This window comes from Myotis daubentonii, chromosome 3 (genome assembly GCF_963259705.1).
Source record: "Myotis daubentonii chromosome 3, mMyoDau2.1, whole genome shotgun sequence".
In the NCBI taxonomy this organism is placed as follows: domain Eukaryota; kingdom Metazoa; phylum Chordata; class Mammalia; order Chiroptera; family Vespertilionidae; genus Myotis; species Myotis daubentonii.
In genome coordinates, this window is record NC_081842.1 from 205,658,250 (window position 1) to 205,684,208 (window position 25,959).

The 25,959-nt window shown below is 53.6% G+C and overlaps 1 protein-coding gene across 2 annotated transcripts; it reads left to right on the top strand.

Annotated features, from left to right (window-relative positions):
* Positions 1 to 4,533: 4,533 nt before the first annotated feature.
* On the top strand, positions 4,534 to 24,048 carry E2F2 (E2F transcription factor 2). Of its 2 annotated transcripts, none has more exons than XM_059690850.1 (7): positions 4,534 to 5,297; positions 11,006 to 11,111; positions 13,196 to 13,415; positions 14,243 to 14,401; positions 17,315 to 17,429; positions 20,388 to 20,580; positions 22,710 to 24,048. In XM_059690850.1, exons 1-7 carry the CDS (start codon positions 5,046 to 5,048, stop codon positions 22,961 to 22,963), a joined length of 1,299 nt encoding a protein of 432 aa, XP_059546833.1. In that variant the 5' UTR covers positions 4,534 to 5,045; the 3' UTR covers positions 22,964 to 24,048. The 2 variants fall into 2 exon arrangements, with proteins under 2 accessions (XP_059546833.1, XP_059546834.1); XM_059690851.1 differs by lacking the exon at positions 4,534 to 5,297 and adding an exon at positions 9,770 to 9,855.
* The last annotated feature ends 1,911 nt before the right edge of the window (positions 24,049 to 25,959 follow it).

Sequence of the window (25,959 nt, forward strand, 5' to 3'; positions counted from 1 at the left end):
CCTGATTCATTGGCAGGACTTACCCTCCTTTACATGGGTATTTTATTTAAAATGCCTCAGTGCCTTGGGAGACAGATCTGAGTTCTGATCCTGGTTTCATCTTTAATCAGCCCTCAGTCAAGTCCTTTTACTAGTACATTTTGAGCCTCATTTCCTCATCTGTCCAAATTGTCCCTATGTTATAGGGTAGTTGGGAGGTTTCAACATAATAATGCATGCAAAGTACCTGTCTGAGTGCTTCACACTGAGAAAGTGCTTGGGAAATATTAACTACTAGAGGCCCGGCGCACGAACTGGTGCACCAGTGGGGTCCTTCGACCTGGCCTACGGGATCGGGTTGAAACCGGCTCTCTGACATCCCCCGAGGGGTCCTGGATTGTGAGAGGGTACAGGCCAGGCCGAGGGTACCCCACCAGTGCACGATCAGGGCCGGGAAGGGACACAGGAGGTTGGCCAGCAGGAGGAGGGATCACGGGAGGGCTCCAGGGTGTGTTGGGCGGCCTTGCTCAGTCCAGATCAGCAGGACTCCAGCAGCAAGCAACCTACCAGTCGGAGCGTCTGCCCCCTGGTGGTCAGTGCACATCATAGCGAGTGGTTGAGCGGCCTTAGCATATCATTAGCATATTATGCTTTGATTGGTTGAATGGATGACCAATGACTGGACACTTAACATATCAGGCTTTTATTATATAGGATTGCCACCACCCTCACTGACTTATTAGCGATTACCACCATCCTCAAGCCCTGTATGTCTGGCACTCCCCAGGAGGAGGGCGCAAAGGTGAAAACAGAGCCTGAGTCCTGCTCTCAAGGGGTTTGACGTTTCACTGGATTTCTGAATTCAGACTCCTCGCTCCTGCCACTCTACCATTGGCATTGGGCCTTGACGGATGGATCAGATTTGAGCACATGGGGATGGAAGGGAGGAGAGGCCTTGTGGATGTGAAGCCATGTCAGCAAAGCCTGGGAACTAAGAAAGTGTGGAGCATGTCAACATTAAGTAACGTCCAAACCTGTAGAGAATTTTTATGAGTTTATTTGAGCCAAATTCACAGCATCTGCTGGGGAGCCAGATTTCGAATGCTCTGGAGAATAAGAGTTTTGCAGCTTCTTTTGTGCATGTGAGCGTCCGTGGAGATGAGAGAAAGCAACAGGGGGCTTGGACTTAGGTTATAGGATGGTTAGCAAGATGCTGTGCTCTCTTGAGGGTTAATACCCCCTTCCAGGGGTATTGCATCTGGTTGAGATTAAAAGTGTGTTTACCTAGATGCCCAACAAAAATGGACAGGACTTGCTTCAAACCTTTCACTAAAGAAGTCACAAGCCGAAACCGGTTTGGCTCAGTGGATAGAGCATCGGCCTGCGGACTGAGAGGTCCCGGGTTCGATTCTGGTCGGGGGCGTGTGCCTGGGTTGCGGGCACATCCCCAGTGGGGGATGTGCAGGAGGCAGCTGATCGATGTTTCTCTCTCATCGATGTTTCTAACTCTCTATCCCTCTCCCTTCCTCTCTGTAAAGAATCAATAAAATATATTTAATAAAAAAAAAAAAAAAAAAAAAAAGAAGTCACAAGTTTGGGGCATGACTACCCTCCATGACCTGCCCAGTTAGAAATTTATGATCAGATCGCCCTGTGAGGTTCCTCTCCATAGAACCCCCCTTTTTTCATCCACAGGTATGAATGGAAAACTGCAAGTATTTTATTTTTTAAATATTTCTTTTACTTATTTTTTAATATATTTTTATTGATTTCAGAGAGGAAGGGAGAGGGACAGAGAGCTAGAAACATCAATGATGAGAATCATTGATTGGTTGCTTCCTGCACACACGCCCCCCCCCCCCCAACTGGGGATCGAGCCTGCAACCCAGGCATGTGCCCTTGACCGGAATCGAACCCGGGACCCTTCAGTCTGTAGGCCGACGCTCTATCCACTGAGCCAAACCAGCTAGGGCAAACTGCAAGAATTTTAGTTTGATTCCACGTGGGGCCTCATCTGGTTCACCTCACACAAACTTTTGCTAAAATATAAGTACCCACTATGCATGCACCCCTCTGAGGATTTTATATGGATCCTCACAGGAAATGAAAATGTCACTTTTGCCATTCCCATTGCAAAGATGAGGAAGTTGAGGTTCAGAGAGGTCCAGCAGCCAGACCAAGAATATAATGCGAGGGGTGAGTGGGGCAGGAATTCAAGTTCAGGGAGACAGACTGCAGATCTGTGCCCCACACCTTGTGCAGGAACCAGTTCCCAGGCAGTGAAACTCTAAAGCCAGCCCCAGCGGGCCGAAACTCAACCGCAGAGAGCTGGCTCTCAGCCCCCTCGCTGGCTCCCTGCTTTGGTCTCAGCCCCACCCTGCCACCCCCATTTCCTTTCCTGGCCCTGGGGCTCTGCCTCTTCCCCAAACCTGCTCTGCCACAATTTCGTCCAGGTTCCCACATCTGTAAAATGGGAATAAAAAGAGTGCCTGTCTCAGAGGGGTGTTGTAAGGATCAGGGGAGATGCCCAAGAGCTTGAAGTGTGGCACACAGTAGGTTCTCATAAATATTAACCGCCACCAATTTGTATTTTTTCTGTCTTTAAGATTTTACCGCCACCATTTACATAGTGTCTCCGAAGTCCTGTGAAATAGGCCGAGAGTGAGAGCATTATCCACATTTGATGGTTGAGAAGTGAAGAAGCAGTTCGTCCAGGGTCACTCAGCCAGAAAGAGCGGGACTTGACTCTGGGCCTCCTGGCCATTCTTTGCTGGGACGTGAATCATAAAGTCAATATTTATTACTCACCTTCTGCATGCAAAATCAGGCCCTGGATACTAAGGGGCATTCAGGGAGCGTTCCCACCTATCCTTTGAGGTTGAAAGGGCAAGAGACTGGTAAAGGGGAGGCAGTCAAGGAAGGCTTCCTGGAGGAGTTGAGGTTTAAGCTGGGCCTTGAAGGACCAGCAGAATATGTAGACTGGAGTAAAGGGGTCTGTGTACTGGAGGTGGCAGAGATGTAAACACAGCGGCCACTCCTTCGAGGTTCCTTATGAACCAGGCTCTATGCCGACAGCTTTCCATGCATCGCTTCATGAAATCTCCCCAGAATCCGACAAAGTGGTTGATACTGGGAATGAGAAAAACTCGGCTCAGGGAGTTTACAAACTTGTCTAGGGTCACACAGCTAGTAACGTGACAGGGCCTGGGTTGAAACCCAAGGCTGTCTACTGCAAAGTTTGGGCTCTTAATCATCACACATTATTGCCACCTCGGCCTCACTATCTGAGGATGAGGACTAGGTATTCAGCTGGGGACGGACTCTGAAGGGCTGTAACATGCCAGGCTCAGACATGCAAAAGCCACACAGCACCAGGCGGGGTCGGCAGCCCTGGAATTCAGCAGCAGCTTCTAGCAGCACTGCCATTCGATAGCCAAGGTCACTTCTCTGAGCCTCCGCATCTCTAAACTGGAGAGAAGAGGAACATAAATGTATTATCAACGGTGAAGGTTTTGAATGAGGGAGGGAGGCTCTTGTAACAAAAGATTTGTTTAGGAAAAAACCTGGAGATATTCAAATATTTACTGAGTGTTGGGCTCTGGGAAGACAACTGTGAACAAGACAGCTCTGCACGCTGGACCCCCACCCACCCCCACCCATGCCTACAAGGGGCAGGGCACAGCTTGGGAGAGTTGGGGAGGAACCTTATACTGGAACAAACAAGGGCTCAGGAGCTGGCCTGTCCCGGATTAGACTGCTAGACTCAAATCAGCAAATCTCTCCAAGTTACCCCGCCTCTCAGACTAGGTCTCCATCTTCACCAGGAAGATCCCCATTCCTCTTCCCAGGATTGCTGGGTTAAATAAAATAAAACAATACAGCCCTGGCCGGTGTGTTCAGTGGTTAGAGCACCAGCCTGCACGTCAAGGGCCGTGGGTTCGATTCCAGTCAGGGGCACGTACCAGGGTTGCAGGGTGCAGGAGGCAACCACTAGGCAACCAGTCCACGTGTCTCTCTCCCCATCCCTCCCTCACTCCCTTCCACTCTCCCTGAAAAGCAATGGAAAAAATACCCTTAGGTGAGGATTAACCAAAAAATAAATTCATAATAATAATAACAACAAATACATGCAATTATCTAGCAGGCGCTCAATGGATGTTACTATCCCCCTATTAAGAGGTATAACTGTTAGGCTCCGTCCCTCTCCTGCCAAGAAAGAGAACAGATTCCTGGCTGGCATTTTAGTGCCGAAAAGGATAGGCATGCATCCATGCCAGCTGAGCAGCCATGCCACCTAACAAACAGTCCTCCAGCCTGGGTCCTGTGCTGCCGTCTGGGCTCAGGTCAAGACTGTTCCCGCCCCACCCCAGGGACCCGGGCGCACCCCCGAGCGCTCCACACCCGCGGCCGCTCCTTCCTTCCCCCAGGACCGCCCTCCTGGTCTGCGCAGCGGGTGTGGCTGTCCCTTTAAGCAGCAAAACTCCTGCTGCAATCGCCGACCGGGGACGGTCCTTTCCGGAGGGTGGAGCCTATATTTGTTGCAGCGACCAACGGAAGCGCGGCATTTTCCGCGGGAGATCCGAATTTCGCGGCACGCAGTTTGGCGCTAAAAAAAAAAGAAGAAAAAAAAAGTGGCGGAGAAAGACGCGGGTGCTGCACAGCGAGGCGAGAGCGAGTCGGTGCCATCGGTCCCCTCCCCGTCCGAGCGCATCGCCTCTCCGTGGAGCCCGCGGGCGCGCCGGAGACCCCTCCCCGGAGCCAGCCGGACCCCGGGCGCCGAGGCCCTCCGGGGCGCGGGGCCGTGCCGGGTCGCGGCCGCCCTCGGGGCGGGGCAGCCCCTGGCGCTGCGGCCGCCGCTATCTCCACCGCGGGGCGATCTCCGAGCCGGGATCTCCCAGCGCTGGGCCGCGGGCCAGGAGGGGAGGGTCCGGCCTTGCCCCGCAGGCGTCCATTGGCGGCCTCCCCGGGCCTCCGCTCCATGCCCCGGGCCGGGTGAGCCGCCGCCGCAGGCTCCCGAGCGCGCCGGTGCCCGCGGGCGCGCCTGGGGAGGGGGCTCCGCGCTGGCCATGCTGCGAGGGCCCCGCGCCCCGGCCCCGGCCGCTGCGCTGCCTCTGAAGGGGCTGCCCGCCTTGAGCCCCACCGAACTGTGGCCGCCTGGCCTCGGCAGCCCCCAGCTCTGCCCGGTCACCACCACCTACTACACCTCGCTGTACCCGCAGACTGTGCCCCCCGCTACGGTGCCCGGCACCTGCCTGGACGCCACCCCGCACGGACCTGAGGGCCAAGCTGTGCGATGCGTGCCGGCTGGCCGGCTGCCGGTAATTCTGGGGACCCCGTGCACCTCTTCCCGCTGTGCTTTCCGGGTGTGGGAGAGGAGGGAGGGGCGCCTGGGACCCAGTGTGAGTGGAGCTGGTTGAGTCTGGGGAGGGAGAAGGGGAGCTCTCAGATTCCAGAACCATCCAGGACCCCCACGGGAGAAGAGCCCTTCATTTTCAGGCGTGGGGATGAAATAACCTCATCCACCGGAATGGAGTGGAATGAGCACGACTGGGAGTGTGGAGACCCAACCCACTATCCCTAGTGCACCCTGTGACCTTGGGGAAGTCCAGGGAGCCAGCTGTGCCTCATTCATTCATTCTTCTTCATTCATTGTTGGGCCCAGAAACCAGTACTGGGCACCTGCTGTGCTGGCACAGAGCTAGGCCTGTGGATGCTGTAGGGACTTTAAAGTGTGTGTGTGTGTGTGTGTGTGTGTGTGTGTGTGTGTGTGTGTGTGTAGGGGGGGGAGTTGATGGGGGGCGGGGGGGGGGGGGGTCTCTCAGGTCCAGTATGGCTTGGAGAGAATCCAAAATTTCCCATCCAGCCAACTCCTTCCCAATTATCTACCCTGGGTGCTCCCCCAGGCCCAGTTTTCCCTCCCAGACAGCCAGTAGCAGGTGCAAGTTGGGGGCAGCTCCCTGTTGGGATTGACTGTTGCCTCCTCAAGCCCCCAAGCCTGCTGCCAGGGAGGGCCCAAAGTGAGGTGGCATGAGGCACAGGATGTGTTTTGTGGGAGTGGAATTCCTGGATGGAGTCCATGAGAATCTAAACAACCATCCGGTGAGGGTGGAGTGGGAAAAGCCCCAGGGGAATGCGAGGGGGGTGGGGGGACTTGGAGAGCCTGGTTTCTGGTTTTAACTGCCACTAATTCACTGTGTGTCCTTGGACAAGTCCTAGCCCCAGCCTGGGTTCAGTTTCATTTTCTGGAAAATGTGTGTGTGCTAACTCATCTCAGGCCACTTCCAGCTCCAGTCCTGGGTTTTGGAAGCAGGCCCCAGGGAGGGGGTGTTGTGGGTTGGCTTAGTTGTGAGTGGTAAATACGGTCAGGTACAGGGGTCAGGTCATGCCCTAGAGCAGCAGTTCTCAACCTGTGGGTCGCGACCCCTTTGGCGGTCGAACGACCCTTTCACAGGGGTCGCCTAAGACCAGGGGTCCTCAAACTACGGCCCGCGGGCCACATGCAAATACAAATATTGTATTTGTTCCCGTTTTGTTTTTTGATATCTTATATCAAAATAAGATATGTGCAATGTGCATAGGAATTTGTTCATAGTTTTTTTTTTAAACTATAGTCCGGCCTTCCAACGGTCTGAGGGACAGTGAACTGGCCCCCTGTTTAAAAAGTTTGAGGACCCCTGCCTAAGACCATCCTGCATATCAGATATTTACATTACGATTCATAACAGCAGCAACATTACAGCTATGAAGTAGCAACGAAAATAATTTTATGGTTGGGTCACAACATGAGGAACTGTAGTTAAAGGGCCAGAAGGTTGAGAACCACTGCCCTAGGGGCATCTGGTCAGACCTGTGCCCGTCAACAGGCACAGAACCCTCGCCGTTGCTGGATGCAGGCAGGGCCCCAATTCTCTGCTACTGGAATCATGCTTTGTCCGTTTTTAAGGCCTGCCTTTATCTTCCCAGAGTCCCTTCCTGCCTGCCATGTCCAACGAGGAGGAAGGAGAGCTATTTTCATTTTACAGGCCAAGCAGCCAAGGATAGCTAGGGCTGGGTGTCTATCTTGTGTTCAGCATTTTACAGCCGAACCCAGATTTGAACCCTGTGAAGTAGATGGCATTAGTAGCTCCCTGTCACAGGGGGAAATTGAGGCTCCTGTCCAAGGCCATACGGGGATGTGTGTGACCCACGGGCAGGCGATCCTTCGCCTTCTCGGAAGACTGCTTTCCCCAGGAAGGGGCTTAGTGGCTGGCCCAGTCTCCTCTGGCCAGCTGCGTACAGGCACCCAGGCGGAGTTTCAGTAACAGCTGCGGTTTTGAACTGCTTCCCTCCCAAAGGAGCCTGGGTGCATCTGTTTGTACCTCCCTCCCAGAGGGGCTCAGTAATCACAGCCAGAATGGCTCTCTTTCACTGACAGCCTGTTGTGTGCCAGGCACTGCTCGTCACTCTTCACATTCGTTATCTTGGTCAAGATGCCTGGGATGAGGAAACTGAGCGGAGACGCGAAGTCACCTGTCCAAGTGACAAGCCAAGAGCTGGGAGAGTCTCCTTGCATCAGACCACCCTAAAGGCTTCCCAGGCCCAGCACCCCCTCTCCTGTCAGTCCCCAGATGCCTAGTGCCCACAGCCCTGTGGGCAGGCCTTGGCCCCCTGCTTACTCATTTTACCAGGGTGTGACCTGGAGCAGCTCCAAACCCAACCCTGGGTGTGGCCGCTTGCTTTGTGGCCAGGCTGCAAAGTGCAGGGTGAGCAGGATTTGTCAGTGAGCTGCTGTTTAAAGGGAACCTCAGGCACTGCCCAGAGATGGCAACCACGTTCACTGGCAGAATGAAGGCCAGAGCCCAGGACTCTGCGCTCACTGTCTAGTGCTTTTGTCGGTGGAGTCCCTACTCCAGCCAAGCACACTGCATCATCGCCTTTCATCCCCGAGGGAACCTGTGAAGAGGGTGGGGTCGCACTGTTCTCCTTTCCCTTTAATCTCTCCATATTTTCCAAATTTCCTCTGAGAACCATGAAAGAAAAGGAACATTTTAACCAACAACCCTACAAGACGGGTCGGAGGAGGAAATAAATGTCGGCTCAGAGAGGCGAGGCAGCGAGTCCCAAGCTGGGATCTGGAAGTGAGGCTCTCAAGCACGGCCTCACACTTGCTCCTACCCCCAGCGTCTAACTTCGGGCTTGGGGCCGAGGAGAGGCCTGGCTCTACTCCCTGTGTGACCTTGGGCAGGTCGCTTCTCCGCTCCTCCTCGCCTTGCTGGTTGTGTCTAGAGGGCTCTGGCCTGAGAAAGGAGCCTGGTCCTCTGCCCTGGGATTGGCTGGGTGGCCTCTAACCTTAACCAGGCCTTTAAGAAACAGCCCAAAGGGCTGCCCACGAGGGTCCAGGCTAGAGCCAAGCTGGCCGCTGGGCGTGGTTCCAGACTTTTGCTCTTGGCACGTCCCTGTCTTTTCAGCTTACCTCTGAACTTTCCCCCTTCTGCTGCTCCTGGCGCTGTAGTGAGCACCTCCCCTGCGTGAGCAAAGCGCTTTGCTGCGCTGTCTCACGGAATCCTGAGCAGAGGTTGAGCAGCTTAGCTCCATTTTACAGGTGGGACTCAAGAAGTCAACTGACTTGGCCAGCTAAGAAGTGGGGTGGGAGGGCTAGATGGGGACCCAGGTGCATCTGACTCCAAGGCTTGTGCTCAGCCTCTCCTTGGTCCTCATCCTTCTGCCACGTGTGTTCTGCAGGCTCAGGCCCACCCATGAGCTGACCTTGCCGTGGGCAATGCATAAAGGTGACATGTCCTCGGGTGAGGGACACTTTGCTGCTTAGGGACTCTGAGAGTGCAGGATAAGGGTGAGAGAAGGGAGAGGACTTGTGTGTGTGTGTATGTGTGTGTGTGTGTGTGTGTGTGTGTGTGTAAAAGTGATGGGGGCAGGAGGGTATAGGCAGGCCTTGGCCCAAATTCCAGCACATTCTGAGGGAATGCGTGTGGGATGGAGCGGAGGCAGCCTGGTACATGGCTTTGGAATCAGACAGACCTGGGTTCAAGCTCTGGCTCTGCCCTTTGGCTGTGTGACCGTGGGCACACGGCGAACCTCTCTGAGTCTCCACTTCTCTTCCAAGAGAGATTGCCAATACTGATGTTGCAGGACTGATAAGCATGTGATAGGCCGGCAAGGTACTCTGTTCAAGGTCCTCCCTCCTTCCCATCTGCAGGTAGTGGGGTTCTTCCTGGTATGTTCTGGGACTCAGCAGGGCTGGCCCCTGTCTGGTAGGGGGTGGCGGGGGGGGGGGGGGGGAGATTCTGGCTTGCCCTACCTCTGCCTCAGGGAGAACTCAGCCTGGCTTCCCTTCTCCCTGCCCTTGGCATTCCTTTGGAGGAATGGATGAAGGATTCTGAGATCAATAACTTTTATCTGGATTGACAAAAGCCCTTGGAGCTCACCAAGTCTCAGTTACTTCAGCCATAAGATGAGAATTAGTGGCGTTGGGAAGATTGAGTGAAGTGAGGAATACGGGGGCACTAGAGGCAAGATGGGGCCAGAGAAGGTCACCTTCCCTAGAATCTAGGATGTCACTAGCTGGGAGGTTAGAAAAGGAATATTCCAGAGAGACTTAAAGAGGAATGAGCAGGGAGGCATTTGGATTATGTCCAGGTCTAGGTAGGTGTGGAGGAGAGAAACCGAGGAGCAATGCTCCTCAAACCAATCCAAGAAGACTTCCTGGAGCAGGTGGGGGCGGGGGAGGGGGGGCACCCCTGAGGGGAGCTTAGAGCCAGAACTGTCATCGCCTCCCACACCTGTCAGCCCAGCTGTGCTCAGCAGCGGTTAGAAGTCTCCACCCTGCTGAGCATGACCCCACCACCAAAGGTTAAAATAGGCCTCTCTGCTCCAACCAGGGTAAGGGTGACTGGGGGCGGGGAGAGGGAGACAACGGGCGCAGCGGCCTCCAGAAGTGTGTGTGGAGAGGCTGAGATTGGGTTTTGGAGAAGGCACTGCATTTCCCGAACATCCACTGTGTGCTGAGCCACAGGCTGAGCGCGCTTTCTGCCCCATTTCACGAAGGAGGAAACAGGTCCTGGGTGTGGAGCATTTCTCCACGTCACACGGCTCCCCTGTGAAGGAGCTGGGAGATGCAAGCCCAGGTCTCTGACCCCCGTGTCCCAGTGCCCCAGTGCCCTAGCCCTGCCCCTGCCCAACCCTAACCGGGAGAGAGGCCCCTTCCGGGCCAGTTCAGCTTCTGGGCCTAATGGGGCCGGGTGGCCATGGGGTGTAGAGGAGCAGATGGGTCTGTGGTTTGATTTCCCCAGCAGGTGTTTCCCAAGCTTGGCAGGAACAGGGAGGGGGAGCAGGGGACCTCAGCTGCTTGTCCTTAAGACACAGGGGAAGGATTCATTGTCTGCCCCTCTCCACAAAGAAAGAACGGCAAATGGAGTCTATTCAGGAGGCCCTGGGCCCTTGAGCTGGAACCCAAACATGGGGTGGGGGATGTTTGCACTGCTTCCCAATGCGGGCACCTCCCTGAGGTGTGGCACTGATCCAGGAAGTCCCCTGGGCCTGGGTGGATGCCCAGCCCCACCCTGATAAGGGCCAGCTGTGGGGCTGTGATGGGCACCCACTGTGGCTGCACCAGCTGCTTCTGCAGAGCTGGGGGGAGGGAGTGCTCTCCCCAGTCTGATGTGGTTTAGGCCCCACCCACTCCTTCCTGCATCATCCTCTGTGCGTGGGGGAAGGGGCAGATGTGGAAGTGACCTTGTGGCCTGTTATTGAGGAGCTCTGAGCTCTTGGCTTTGGTAGGGTCTCAAGTGCTTTGGCCTCGGAGGATGGGAGTGTTCGGTGCCTCTCAGAAAATAGGACGTCCTTCCCTTGAAAGGTCACTTTTAAGGTCATCGATATTTCCTTACCAAGTACAGTGATGTTTCAGCAGGATTGGTGGTAAACTGAGGCAGGAAGTGGCTGCTGGTGGCCTCAGTGCTTTGGCCCCAGGTTGGGAAAAGACTGAGGAGGAATGATTCTCAAACTCTGCCTCTCCCTCCCATCTCTCTCCAAGGCCAAAAGGAAGCTGGACCTGGAGGGCATCGGGAGGCCTGCGGTCCTGGAATTCCAGACTCCCAAGGGGAAGCTCATTAGAGTGGATGGCCTCCCCAGCCCTAAAAGTAAGTTTGCTGATGGGGCATCTGGGGGCAGACTCAGGAGGCAGGGGTGGGGTGGGCAGGGGCAGAGGGCAGCAGCCCTGCCCAAATCATCAGGAGTAATATTTGTAGCACACTTCCTGGTGTATACAACGGTTCCCTGTGTGTTCTCTCACTGGGTCCTGCCAGGTAGGTAGGATCACCCCTCTTTTACTGATCAAACAACTTGAGACCCAGAGCTAGAGTGTCTTGCCCAAGGTCACACTGCTGGTAAGTGGAGTCCGGATGACCACCTCGTCTTGTCCTGCTTCTCACACTATACACTGCTCTTGGGTTCCAAACATGACGACCAGCGATTTGTTTGGGAACTTACCATTTCTGTTTGTATTTAATTCAATCTGACCTTTTCTAAAAGGGAGACTCCAGCTCAGGGAGGAGCAGGGTCTTCGTCCCACCTGCAGACAGAGAGCTAAGGGGGGCAAAGGGGAGTGAAGCTCGGATTCACCCAACCCGGGCCACCTCAGGCTGAGAGCCAGAGGAGAGGTTTCCCGCCTCGATATTTGCAGTCAGTGCTCTGGTGAGAGTGGGAGTTTCCGCACCTGCGGTAGAGAGAACACTAATTTGGGGGACAGAAACCCAATGAAGAAGGCATGTGACTGGGTGGGAAGCATGAGGGTCAGGAATTTGGGGGCCCTGGCAGGGCTGTGCCCTGACCTGACCGGCCACTCCTCTTCTGTGAACCTTTACGGTTGGCTCACCTGTGAAAGGAGGTACAGCTAGAGCAGGAATAGTAAGAAGGTTTCCTTCCCAATTGATTGGTAGACGTGCCCAGAGCTCTTTCTCAAAGGATCCTACGTGCACCGGTTGAAAAAGCAGCCTGTGTGCTAAACACTTGTCATCTATGTGTTAAGGGATTCTAAAGTCTCCTGCTAGAGCAGCGGTTCTCAACCTGTGGGTCGCGACCCTTTTGGGGGTCGAACGACCCTTTCACCGGGGTCGCCTAAGACCATCGGAAAACACATATATGATTACATATTGTTTTTGTGATTAATCACTATGCTTTAATTATGTTCAACTTGTAACAATGAAAATACATCCTGCATATCAGATATTTACATGGCGATTCATAACAGTAGCAACATTACAGTTATGAAGTAGCCACGAAAATAATTTTATGGTTGGGGGTCACCACAACATGAGGAACTGTATTAAAGGGCTGCGGCATTAGGAAAGTTGAGAACCACTGTTCTAGAGGAATCTGAGACTCTCTAAAACTCCGTTTCCTGAACTAGTTTGGACATCCACTTGCTGTATGACTTGCAAGTCACTTCATTGCAAAAGTTCTCTTGTGGTTTAAGATGTTGCAGCTGAGATGTGGTGTCTTGTGACATCAGCTTCATTAAGAAAGGGACCTTTTCATGAACCTGCCCCATTCGATATTGTAGGACTGATTCCTCTCAGATAACCACTGGGCTGCACATAGAAAGAAAAGGCACGCCTCTAAGAATGTTCTCAAGTCCGAGCTGGTCATTCCCTCCCTACCCTAATTCCAAATTCATGACATAACTGGCAGGATAGAGTAATGGTTAAGAAGGAAGACTTGGAGCCAGGCTGCCTGGATTTATATCCCAGCTTTGCCACTTTCTAGCGGAGTGAGCTGAGGAAGTGACTTAACCTGCCTGTGCCTCAGTATTCTCATCTATAAAATGGGGATGGTTATACACCAAATTTATAGGGTGTTGTAAGGATTAAATTCCTTACACACAGTAAGCATTTGGTGGTGGTGGTGGTGGTGGTGGTGGTGGCGGTGGTGGCGGTGGTGGTGGTGATATAGCTGCCTAAGCTGTGGTGGAAAGGTCCTCTGAACCAGGTGTTAGGACACTTGGTTTCTAGCCTTGACACTGCCCTTAACTGTGAGACCTTGAGCAAATCCCTTTCCCTCTGGAGGTATCAGGCTCCAGTTTGGACAATGGTAGTGAATGACCCCCTGCCTCACAGTGGAAAGTGGGTGCTCATGTGAAGGGTGGTACTGAATGGGTCCAGGTCACTGGAGGAGGCGCCCCAGGCAGGCCCTCCCTGAGCAATGACGGGGCCCCTTTCCTCCTTAGCACCCAAGTCCCCCGGGGAGAAGACTCGGTACGACACATCCCTGGGGCTGCTCACCAAGAAGTTCATTTACCTCCTGAGTGAGTCCAAGGATGGGGTCCTGGACTTGAACTGGGCTGCTGAGGTGCTGGATGTGCAGAAGCGGCGCATCTATGACATCACCAACGTGCTGGAGGGCATCCAGCTGATTCGCAAGAAGGCCAAGAACAACATCCAGTGGGTGTGAGTGCCTGGGCTGGGGCTGGTGGCACCCATGACTGCACGTGCTGGGGGCCGAGCCAGGAGCAGTATCCAGTGGGTGTGAATGTCAGGGGTGGGGCTGAGAGCAGCATCCAATGGGCACAAGCGGCAGGGGTGGACCAAGAGCAGTATCCAATAGGCTTATACGTTGGGGGCGGAGCCAGTGTATCTAAGAGCAGAGTGGAAGAACAGGTGTATATGCTGGAACAATATTAGGAGTGCTGGCAGGCATAGGGTGGAGAATGCTTTCTAGGATGTGTAAAGGCCTCGGAGGACTGCATTCTCTTGAGTCAGGGATCCCAAGGTTTCCCTCTTCTAGTTTAGGAAAGTCCCCAGGGACCTGAGAGTTAATAACCCAGACTCCTTCCAGCTCAGAGATATGAGTACTCCAGGCTCCTCTCCTCACTGCTACAAGGTCTTGAAGAGCAGACCTGCAGCCCCTGGCATGAACCCTAAGAGAACCCAGGCAGGGGGGTCAGGACTGAGGTCATTCTAGCTCCCTGCCGTATGGGGGAGGCTGGGGCAAGGGTGGACAGAGTTGAAAGCCCTCCACAAGTGAGGTAATGCGCTGACTTGTTACTTTTCCCTAGCCCAACCCTCAAACGTCACAGTTCAATTCCTAGCAGCTCCCTGGGAGCTAGACAGCACTGCTGGTTTGCACAACCCAGGAGCACCCTTGCAGACCATGAGAATGGCCTCATCCCGGGGATCTACACCATCTGCACATCTGCAGCTCTGCGCAGCAGTACTCAGGTTGGGGTCCCTGGTTGTGCACCAAGACTGACGCTGGGGGGCTGCTCTGTTCCCAGAGGCAGGGGAGCACTCGAAGACCCCACCCGGCCTGGGAAGCAGCAGCAGCTGGGACAGGAGCTGAAGGAGCTGATGAGTATGGAGCAGGCCTTGGACCAGCTCATCCAGAGCTGCTCTCTGAACTTCAAGCACCTGACCGAGGACAAGGCCAACAAGAAATATCCTCTTTGGTTGGGAGAAGGTTGTCAGGGGACTGGGCCTGTTGCAAGCTCTCATATCTATCCAGAGTTGATACAATACCTCCCTTGGGGTCTGGCATATCTGCTTTTTCCTTTCTGGGTGACTTTTCTTCTTGACTCTGTTGAAGTTATTTTCTCATAGTACAAGTAAGACAAGTACATTTCTTTAAATCTGCAAAATGGAGGAAAGAAATAACAGCCACCATAACATTTGTTCTTTAAGCATACACAGATTGTGTATTATTTAAATACTAGAGGCCCAGTGCATGAAATTCATGCACGGGGGGGTGGGGTGGGGAGTGTCCCTCAGCCTGGCCTGCATCCTTTCTCAGTCTGGGAGCCCTTGGGGGATGGAGAGCGGGCCTAAGCCATCAGTCAGACATCCTTAGCGCTACCATGGAGGCGGGAGAGGCTCCCACCACTGCCGTAGCGCTCGCCAGCCATGAGCCCGGCTTCTGGCTGAGCGGCACTCCCCCTGTGGGAGCACTGGTCACCAGGGAGCAGCTCCTGCATTGAGCATCTGCCCCTGATGGTCAGTGCACGTCATAGCAACTGGATGTTCCGACGTTCAGTCGATTTGCATATTAGCCTTTTATTATATAGGACTAGAGGCCCGGTGCACAAAAATTTGTGCACTCGGGGGGGAGAAGGGGTCCCTCAGCCCGGCCTGTGCCCTCTCGCAGTCTGGGACCCCTTGGGAGATAACGCCCTGCTGGCTTAGGCCTGCTCCTGGGTGGCAGAGGGCAGGCCCAATCCCTAGGTGCAGCCCCTGGTTAGGCTCAGAGCAGGGCCGATAGGGAAGTTGTGGCACCACTCCCTGTCACGCACAGAGCAGGGCGGATCAGGGGGTTGGGGCGCTGCCCCCTGTCACGCACAGAGCAGGGCCCATCAGGGGGGTTGGGGCTCCGTACCCTGTCACACACAGAGCAGGGCCGATCAGGGGGTTGAGGAGCTCCCCACTGTCACGCACAGAGTAGGGCCAATAGGGGAGTTGGGGCACCGCCCCCTGTCACACACAGAGCAGGGCGGATCAGGGGGTTGGGGCGCTGCCCCCTGTCATGCACAGAGCAGGGCCCATCAGGGGGGTTGGGCTCCGTACCCTGTCACACACAGAGCAGGGCTGATCAGGGGGTTGAGGAGCTCCCCACTGTCACTCACAGAGCAGGGCCATCAGGGGGGTTGGGGCACCGCCCCCCATCACACACAGAGCAGGGCGGATCAGGGGGTTGGGGCGCCACCCTCTATCACCCACAGAGCAGGGCCGATCAGGGGGTTGAGGCGCTGCACCCTGTCACCCACAGAGCAGGGCCGATCAGGGGGTTGAGGCGCTGCACCCTGTCACACACAGAGCAGGGCCGATCAGGGGGTTGAGGCGCTGCACCCTGTCACACACAGAGCCACAGGGTGATCAGGGGGTTTGGGCGCTGCCCCCTGTCACGCTGATCCCGGTGCCGGGAGGCATATTACCCTTTTACTATATAGAATAGAGGCCTGGTGCACGGGTGGGGGCTGGCTGGTTTGCCCTGAAGGGTGTCCTGGATCAGGGTAGGAGTCCCCACTGGGGTGCCTGGCCAGTCTGGCTGAGGGGCTGAGGGCCGTTTTCAGGCTGACGGGTGACTGAAGCTCCCAACCGCTCCTTTTTTTCTTTTTTTTTTCTTTTTTATTCTGGGCCAGCTTTAGCTCTGAGGCCTCGGCTGCTGAAAACAGGTTTCTGGCCTTTGTTTACTGTCTGTATTTGATACAATGTTGCGGTCCGCTGGCTGAAGCCTGGCTGAGTAAAGCAGGTTTCTGGGGTTTTTTTAGCTTCTATATTTGCAACATAGTTGCTTATAGTTGCAGCTGAGAGGCCGGCAAGTCAGGCGGGGAACGTTGGAGTCCTCCATCGCTGAAGCAAGCAAGCCTCCCTGTTCGCATCAGCTGCCTGGCTGCCGGCTGCCATCTTGGCTGACAGTTAATTTGCATATCTCCCTGATTAGCCAATGGGAAGGGTAGCGGTCGTACGCTAATTACCATCTTTTTCTTTTATTAGATAGGAAGGAGGATAGTGTGTGACTGCTGTGCATAACACTTCATATCCTGCTTTTCTCCCCTTAGTATACTAACATAGACAGTTTTTATGAGTTACAAATCCTTCCTATGTTGTAGATCCACATGAAATTGTTGATATTGAACCATTTTTTATCTACAAAAACAGCAATCTCATGTGGTTTAACCTCATATTTAAAATAGTTTGTTTGAGAATATCCTACTCAGATTACACTCTGGTTTGTTGATAAGGCCTAAGATTGACATTTAGATCTATTCTAGATTTCTGCTCCTATGAAGCAACAAAATGATGAATGCCTTTGTATATAGAACATTGTCCTATTTTTTTAAAACTTATTTCCCTAGGTCAGATTCCTAGGTTTGAAATGATGAGGTCACAGAGTATGGACTTTGCTAAGGCCTTTCATACATTCTCCCCAAATAGTTTCACCATCTAATTGGTTTTTGGATATGGCTTTGTATTTTTGGACAGATGCTAGGCATTGTGAAAATTTTAAATAAATAAGAACATCTTCCTTACTGAAAATCAGCAAGTGCAATAAAGACAGGATTATAAAGGGGAAAAAAAGACATATCTTCCTGCGTTCTCTAGTTTGAGAGATGAAGCCTGTTATGTAAAGCCTGATAAAAGGCAGCAATTAAAAAAAATGATTTATATCCTCATCTGTTTTCTAAAGGGATCCAAGGTAACATGATATTAAAAGAACAGGTTACAGTTTGGGGTTACTTCTGGGGTTATATAAGGAGTGAGAAAAAAATGTTCAGAGGCTTAGGAGAAGTGGATCGGATCCCTGCCTGGTGGGCTGGGGTGTGAATTTTGACTTCCTTGACTCTCCTGCCCCCTACACTGGCCTATGTGACTTACCAGGACATCCGTGCTATCGGCACCTTTAAGGAACAGACAGTGATCGCTGTCAAGGCCCCTCCGCAGACAAGACTGGAAGTGCCCGACAGGAATGAGGTGAGAGGGCAAGTATTTGGTGGCAAGCAGGGTGAGGAGGGTGCCGGGAAGCTCTGCAGTCTCTGTCCCAGGCACTGCTCAGCCCCAAGCTACCCCAGTCTGTGCTGGTACCCACGGCAGGATCGGTGGTCTCTGAACTGGGGCAGAAATGACAAAAGCTGGAAAGGGCAACAGATTCTGGCCTGAGAAAAACCTCTGTTTCTGGTTTCTCTCTGCATCCCACCAGCCCCTGTGGTTCTGCACACATGCACATGTGCCCACACACAGCAAGCAGCGTTAGTACTCACAATAATCCTTTCATGCCAACCATGCTGTCCTGGATTAAAAGACCCTGGATTAAAGACCAAAATCATTATTTTTTTAAATTGATTTTAGAGAGAGAGGAAGGGAGAGAGAAACATCAATGAGAGAGAGAGAAACAATGATCTGCTGCCTCCTGCATGCCCCCATGTGCCCTGACCGAAATCGAACCAGTGACCTCTCAGTGCACCGATGATGCTCAACCAACTGAGCCAGGGGCAGGGACCAAAATTCTTGACACTCCCCAGGAGGCCCTCTCTGCTCTGACTCTGCCAACCTCCTCTCGCATGCTGCTCCTCTTCTCTGTCTTTGCTTCAGCCTCCCACCTGCCTGCAGTTTCCCCACCACGCTAAGCTCGTCCCCAGTACAGGACCTTCACACATGCTGTTCCCTCCAGCTGAGATGCTCTTCCCGCTCTCTGCCTGGTTTACTGCTATTGATCCTACACTTCTCAACTGGAGCATCACTTCCACCAGGAAGCCTTCCCTGATCACCCCCAGACTTCATAACCAATATCTTAGTGTTTACATGACTATGCTCTGCTTCGTCCATTAGAGTATAAACTCCACAACAGTACGTTCCGCTCATGTGGGTTATTTCTGAGCTATATAAGGAGTGAGAAACGTCCAACTCAGAGCCTGATAAAGGCTCAAGAAGTAATTTGTTTAATGGAAGAACTTTAAGATAAATAAGGCCCCGCCTGAGCAGAGCTCAGAACCTAGAGAGGACAAGACCCAAGCAAGCAGGGATGCTGTGATTTATAGATGGAAGATGTGCTTTGAGGGCCGGGAGAAAGGAGAGTTGGAGGATGCACCCATAGGTGGTGACAGTTAAACTGGGTCCTAAAGAATGAATAGGATTTTTTTTAAACATTAATATTTCAAGAAAAACTATTTTAAATATGTTACATGCAATAAACACTAATTAATATTTCAAGAAAAAATATTTTGAAAGGATTTTGTTTTTAAACTGTCTTATTTACTTACTTACATGGAGTTGTACACAATATTGTGTTAGTTTCAGGTCTACAATATAATGACTCGACAGTGGTATACCTTACAATATGATCACCACACTAGGTTCATTAATCACCTGTCAAACTTATCTCAGTGTTATCGAGCAGGATGTTTGCCGGGTGGAGTAGGGGAAGGAGGGTGCTGCAGGAATGGCGGGTGTGTAGTCAGCTGTGGCTTAGGCTGCCGGTGTGTGGTGGACAAGAGGCAGGGGTGGGAAAGCCAAGTATCAGGACTCATGGTTACGGGGAACAGAAAGACAAGTCCAACTGGCTTCTGTGCGAGGGGAGAGGGTGCCGGGAGCCGGTCCATGCTTGCTGTTTCTAGGGACCTGGCATATATGGCATACGGTTCTTAATAAGTTTGCTCACCTTCTTGGCGCTGTGTTTTAACCAAAGTCACCTCTCCGAGAAAGGTTGAATCCCCAGGTAGGGATTTTCCCCTGAAGTTAGGGAGGGAATAAAACCCCTCAACTAAGTGCCAGGCGGGTAATTAATCCCTTTAACTACGAACAATCATGCTTAAACTATATAATCTTTTCTCCCTGGAATGGAGATAAGAAACGCCCTAACCTTTGTAATAGAGATTGATAGGATTGAATCAACTGGTATAAATACAGTTGTAACAAGACAGAAAGACTCAGAACTCAGGAGACAGAATTCAGAAGACAGAACCTACACGGAGCCTAGAGACAGAAGAACTTCGCTGGCGAGAGCATGCCAGAGGATCCTGGACCGGGACTGGCCTCGGAGCCTAGAGACAGAGCCTAGCGGGAGAACATGGCAAGGGATCCTGGACTGAACCTGACTACAGAGATTGGCAGGAGAACCTGACTGGAACCTGGACACTGAACCTGACTGGAGAGCCTGGACAGAATCTGGCTGGAGAACCTAGCGTGGGAACATGGCTACAGAACCTTGCTGGAAATCCGAAGCAGAACCTCTCTGGAGATCCGGGCTAGAGATCCTGGCTAGGTTGCTGATCAACTGAACGCTGTCTCCATGTCATTCCTTCTTCGCCGACTCCGTCCACACCTTTGGGGACCCCTGGACCCGCTGGGGTTGGACCCCGGCAAGAGGGGAAGTGAGTGACGGGTCCAGGGGGAGTGTGGATTGCAGGCAAGGCTGACCCAGGGGCTCACATTATGACTCCAAGTTCATCTCATGCTCCTCCTCTGACTGTGCCATTCTCTCTGCTGACTCAGTTCCCAGGTGGGCTCTCCCCTTGCGGCAGAGATCGTGTTCGTGATACCAGCTCAGTGACCCCAGTGCGAAGGGAGCTTCCATTTCCAGGTCCCGGGCCTGATGCTGGGTGGACTGAGCTGAGTCACGTGCCATCCTGCACAGTCACTGTCACTTTCTCATCCTGCATCCCAGGCTCGCCCATTGGAGCTGGGGCAGGGTGCTGCCTCCCGCTCCCTACATGACGCGAGTGCAGGGAGAGTGCTTTCCCAGAAAAAATCCAGGCTTTCTCCCAAGAGAAGAGGCCTGGGCGCCAGGCAGGCAGCAGCAGCAGATGTTGACCACAGGCCTCAGGGCCCAGCTCAGGAGCTGAGCTTGCTCACATGTGTCCATCCATATATGCTGACCCATGAGTAGGTGTGCAGCTGCCCAGAGCCATGACCTGGCTTCTCTTCCTCCTCCAGGAAAACCTGCAGATATATCTGAAGAGCACGCAAGGGCCCATCGAAGTCTACTTGTGCCCGGAGGAGATGCAGGAACCAGACAGCCCTGCCAAAGAGCCTGTCTCCTCCACGCCCACCCTCAGCCCCACTCCTGACTCTGCCCAGCCCTGCAGCAGCACCAACCCTGGGATCCTGGAACCCACGGCATCCCCAGGTAGGGCCCTCTGTCCAGAGGAAGAGAAGGTGGGGAGGGCAGCTGGCCTCAGTTTCCTCTTCCACATCAGCGTTTGTTGGGTATCGACCTGCCACCCAGCGGCCGGGGTGTAGTCCTCCCGCACGTGTGTGCGTGCACTCTACACTCTAAAGCACATGTGCTTTCCCTGTCTCATTGGCAGGCTGAGCCTGCTTCAGGGCAGAGGGGCTTGGATTTGAATCCCAGCTCCTCCACTTACCAGCTATGTGACCTTGAACAAGTTATTTGACCTCTCTGCCTCAATCTCCTCATCTGTAAGTTGGGCTTAGTAATTAATAGTATCTACTTCATAGGTCGTCGTAAAAATTAAACGAGTTAATATATCTAAAGCACTTAGAACTGTGCCTATCAATAAAAGATGGCTGTTATTATCATTGTTACTGCCACTGCCACTAGTACTGCTGCTTCTGTGACAGCTACTAACAGCAAAGCCCCGGCACTCAATGAGCCCACAGAAAATGGAAACTATAGGTTTTATGAGGAAGGCTCAACACGTTCTTGGGCGAGAATAACTAAGGTTTATTGAACCACGACTGTACCAGATGCACCCATTCTTACATTATCCTCGCAGCAATTCTTGAGGTAGGTTTTATTATTCCCAGTTTAGAGATAATAAGCTGAGGCAGAGAGGAGATGTGACTTGCCCCAGGCCTCCCAGCTGGGAGACAACAGAGCTGTGTCTTTGAACCTTAGCCTCCACATTCCTAGGCCAGTGCTGTCTCCACACGGCACAGAACAAATCAGGGCAGGGGATCCTGGCTCAGCCCTGGCTGGGATGTGGACGGAACAGCGAACAGCTGGCTACACTTGGCAGGAAGTAGTAGGAGGCAGCTGCCAGGGAGGAAAGAGGTAGGAGAGGCCCCTGCGGGCTTCCCAGGGAGGGTGGGAGTCCGGAAGGAGTGGAAATGGGAACCTGTGAAGGCCCCGCCACGAGAAGGGTTTTTCCCTTTACTGGGTTCAGGCATCGGCTCAGACGGGCAGGATTCTTCGAGGCCTTGCAGGCCAATGTTCCACTTTCTGTGTTCTTAGCCGCAGGATTTCCTTCAGTAGAACCCTGGTGTTTAAACAAATGCAGAGCTAGAACCGGTCTGATGGAAGAGGTGTGTTTGGGACGATCTACAGAACATAGATTGGATTCCATTTCTTTATTTAACTCAAGGATTGACAAACTATTGCCTGCAGGTCAAATGTAGCTTGTTTTTACATGGTTTGTGAGCTAAGAATGGTTTTCCTATTGTTAGAGAGTTATAGGGGGGAAAGAAAGTGACTGTGACAGAGACCGTAAGTGTCCTGCAAAGCCTAACATACTACCAGCCCTTAACAGAAGCTTGCTGACCCCTGATCTAACACAACCCTTCATTTTACATACAAGTAAAACTGAAGCCCAGAGAGGGCCAGTGGCTTCCCTAAAGTCACACAGCACGTTGGTGGTAGAACTTGGGCCATAGCCCAGACTCCCAGCTCTACTCTAGTGATCTCTCCTGAGTCCTGGCCTGGCCCGGGGACCAGGGCTTCTCCCTGCACCAGCCATCTGTCCCTCCGGGCACCTCCCAGTGCCTATCTCCAACTCCAGACCTGTGCCCCACCCTGTGCTCCCTCCTGCCTCGTCTGCCTTCTCACTCCACTGTCAACAAGTGCACAGCTGTCCAAAGTTAAAACTACTTTCACTTCCGTTGTCCTCTGAGACCTTGGGCAGAGGTGGGGACCCTCCGACATAAGCAAGGGCAAGGTTTTCAGCTCACTTGTACAGATTAACAGCCTGAGGCCAGCTCTGGGCCAGGGCCAGTGCCATGGCTGTCCCTCTCCACATTAGCCCTGTGGCCTCACAGTGTTCTCCCTGCTGAGGGAGCAGGAGGAACTTTCTGGGCAGTGTACACCTGTGGAGCGTGTGTGCGAGGAGAGGGGATAGTGCGGGAGAAGGAGGGCAGGTGCTGGAGCTGCTGCCGGGAAAGGGAGGGTGTCCCTGGGTGGGAGAGAAGAGAAGCATACACGGTCATCCGGAGAACCGGAGGGCTGTTCTTGTGCTCTGAGGTCTGACCAGAGGCTTTGGGCCCGAGGGCCAGTCATAACCCTTGTCTATTTGTCTCCAGCGCCATCGCTGACTTCCCAGCAGGTCCTGCTGCCGCCACCGTCCCTTGTCCCTCTGGAGGCCACGGACAGCATGCTGGAGCTGCCGCAGCCCCTTCTGCAGCAGACCGAGGACCAGTTCCTGACCGACAGCTCCCCTCTCATCAGCTTCTCTCCGCCCTTGGACCAAGATGACTACCTATGGGGCCTGGATGGGGGTGAGGGCATCAGCGACCTCTTCGACTCCTATGACTTTGGGGACCTGCTGATTAACTGAGTGACCCTGCCTGCCCCCAGCCGCTCTGCCACTGTCTCTACCTCCTCACAGGCAGACTGACAGGCCCTCTGCCTGCACGGGGACCTTGGACACAGATGCTACCCTTAGGGCACGGGGGTCTCCTCTCCTTCCTGCCCCCGCGTCCTGCCAGCCGAAGCTGCCGGGGGGTTTGTGGAGGGTACGGGTGAGGATCGTATCAGGGGTGGGGCCCTGTCCTTCCTAGTGGAAGCTGGGCCTGGGAAGGCCCGTTCAGTCTTCTGACCTCTGACCTCTAATGTGAAGGGGCCACAGATGAGGTGACCAGGTCCAGAGAAAGGCCCTGCCACTGCCTTCTGAGGGGTAATTCGGGCCCTCAGTGTACCGCAGAGCACTTACTGCCTTTGTATTTATTTCAGGTTGAGTTTTGTTTGTGTGTCTTCCCTGGGTTTTAGCAGGGACATCGTTCTGGTTCCAGTAAGACCTCCAACAGGCCAGCACCGCCTGCTGTGCCCGGGCACCTGGGCTCCCAGGGACGCAGGCCAGCTCCCTGGCCGCCCCGCCGCGTGGGGGCGGGGCCCCTGAGCGCCTGTCCAGGCTTCTGGACATCACTGCACTTCGGCTCCTAATTCTAGATGGTTCCAGGGAGCCGTCCCAGCACGGTGGCACTGGAGCTCCCGAGGAAACCGGAATAGCCAGCTCAGGAGCCTCCCTCCCTGTGGAATCCCTGTTTCCCTGCCTGAGAATGTAAAAGTGATCCTCGAGGGACAGCAGGGTGCTCCTGAGGACGAGGGACAGGACGTGGGGGCAGCGCGGTGGCTGCTGCAGGCCCCTCCTCCGTTTTGGCCTCTCGCGGGGACTGTGTTACACGGAGGACCGGGAGGCAGAGGCCGCACGTGGAGGAGAAGGGCGAGATGAAGACAGGAACCGCCAGCACACACCCCTCTAGCTGCAGGTGTCCCTCTCCCTTCCCTGGAAGGATTTTGTTTTTTGTTGTTTTTTTTCTTTGTTGAAGGGGTGATTTTTTAAGGACCCCCCTTCCCCCCAGCTCTCACACAGACCCCCAGGGACAGAGGTGACCAGGGCTGGATGGCATGTTGGCTCCTTTTGTCACAGGAATGCAGAAGGGGTGGGGGGGGGGGGTCTTCGTTGCAACCAGACTTAGCAGCTAATGGGGAGATGGGCTTGTGTTACCTCTTCAGACCTGGGGTTCTGAGGTCTTTATCCCTCACCCTGTCCCCCCACCCCACCTGGGCTGAACCGAGGCTGTGCCTTCTGGAGGGAGGCAGCAGGGGCAGTGGTCTGAGGCCTATACCCCCCACCCTCAGGGAGCTAGGTTTACTTAGGGTCTCAGATAGGTAGCACTTTTTTTTTTATGTTTGTAGCATTAAGTTGGTTTAAAACATGAATTTGGCTTCCAGGGATGGCTCCTGGCCTGGCCGACGGGCATCTGGAGTTTGGGAGGTGGGCTTCTCTGGGGCTGGGGTCCCAGATGAGCTGATGCCCAGCTGGGGACAGTTGTGCCTTGTCATTTGCAGGTCAAAGGTGCCCGGTTCTAGAATTTTGTAGGATTTACAGAAATGCTTTTGGCCTCCCGCCTCCATAGGTCCGCAGGGCTCTCGTCAGAAGCCTGTTTTTTTGTTGTATTTTTTTGTTGTTGTTGTTTTTTTAAATATATTTTATTGATTTTTTACAGAGAGGAAGGGAGAGAGATAGAGAGTCAGAAACATCGATGAGAGAGAAACATCGATCAGCCGCCTCCTGCACACCTCCCGCCGGGGATGTGCCCGCAACCCAGGCACATGCCCCCGACCGGAACCGAACCTGGGACCCCTCAGTCCACAGGCCGACGCTCTATCCACTGAGCCAAACCGGTTCCGGCCAGAAGCCTGTTTTGAAGCCCAGCGTGGCAGGGCCACCTTGACCCTTGCGGGAGAAGGGCGCGCTGCACGGGATCTGGTTTGGGGCATGTGGGGCTGGCGGTGGCGTTGCTGTTCTGCGTTCTTTGCTGGGCTGCTGTTCAGCCACTCACCGTCTCTGAGGCAGGGATGTTGGACTTCCCTGCCTTGGGCTCTATCTAGAGCTTTCTCCTAGAATTAAACCAGAGAAGAGGAAGGAGAGGCCTGGAGGACCCACCGGGAATGAGTTTAAGGGTGAAATCTGGCCAGAACTCAGGCTCATTCTCCAGATGCCCAGCCATAGGGTTGGACAGAGGGGCTGCCCCTTGGGTGCATGGCCTGTATTCTTTTTTTTTTTTTTTTTAATATATTTTATTGATTTTCTACAGAGAAGAAGGGAGAGAGACAGAGAGTTAGAAACATCGATGGGAGAGAAACATCGATCAGCCGCCTCCTGCACATCTCCCACTGGGGATGTGCCCGCAACCCAGGTACATGCCCTTGACCGGAATCGAACCCGGGACCCTTCAGTCCGCAGGCCGACGCTCTATCCACTGAGCCAAACCGGTTTCGGCGATGGCCTGTATTCTGAGCAGCTGCCCTGCCCTCTCCTATGTTGTCCCCTGCCTGGCCCAGCGGCTGGCTCACCAAGGCCAAGCCTCAGGCTCTGGGTAGGATACAAGTTTGAGCCTCTTTCTTACTAGAGACACTTGGAAACCTCCCACGTTCACTCAAGTGCTTTCAGGACACATTTTGAGGAGTATTTCCTTGAGATGCCAGGTAAACTTTAAAACGAGGCCAGAAGAAAAACCAGGTTATTTCTTTTCTTTTTTTTTTAAATATATTTTATTGATTTTTTACAGAGAGGAAGGGAGAGGGATAGAGAGTTAGAAACATCGATCAGCTGCCTCCTGCACACTCCCCACTGGGGATGTGCCTGCAACCAAGGTACATGCCCTTGACCGGAATCAAACCTGGGACCCTTGAGTCTGCAGGCCGATGCTCTATCCACTGAGCCAAACCAGTTAGGGCAAAAACCAGGTTATTTCTAAGGTACGTTATTTCTGCCAGGAGGTTCCCCAGCCCCTAAGTCACCTGTGTCCCCGGGGCATCAAGGGCTCA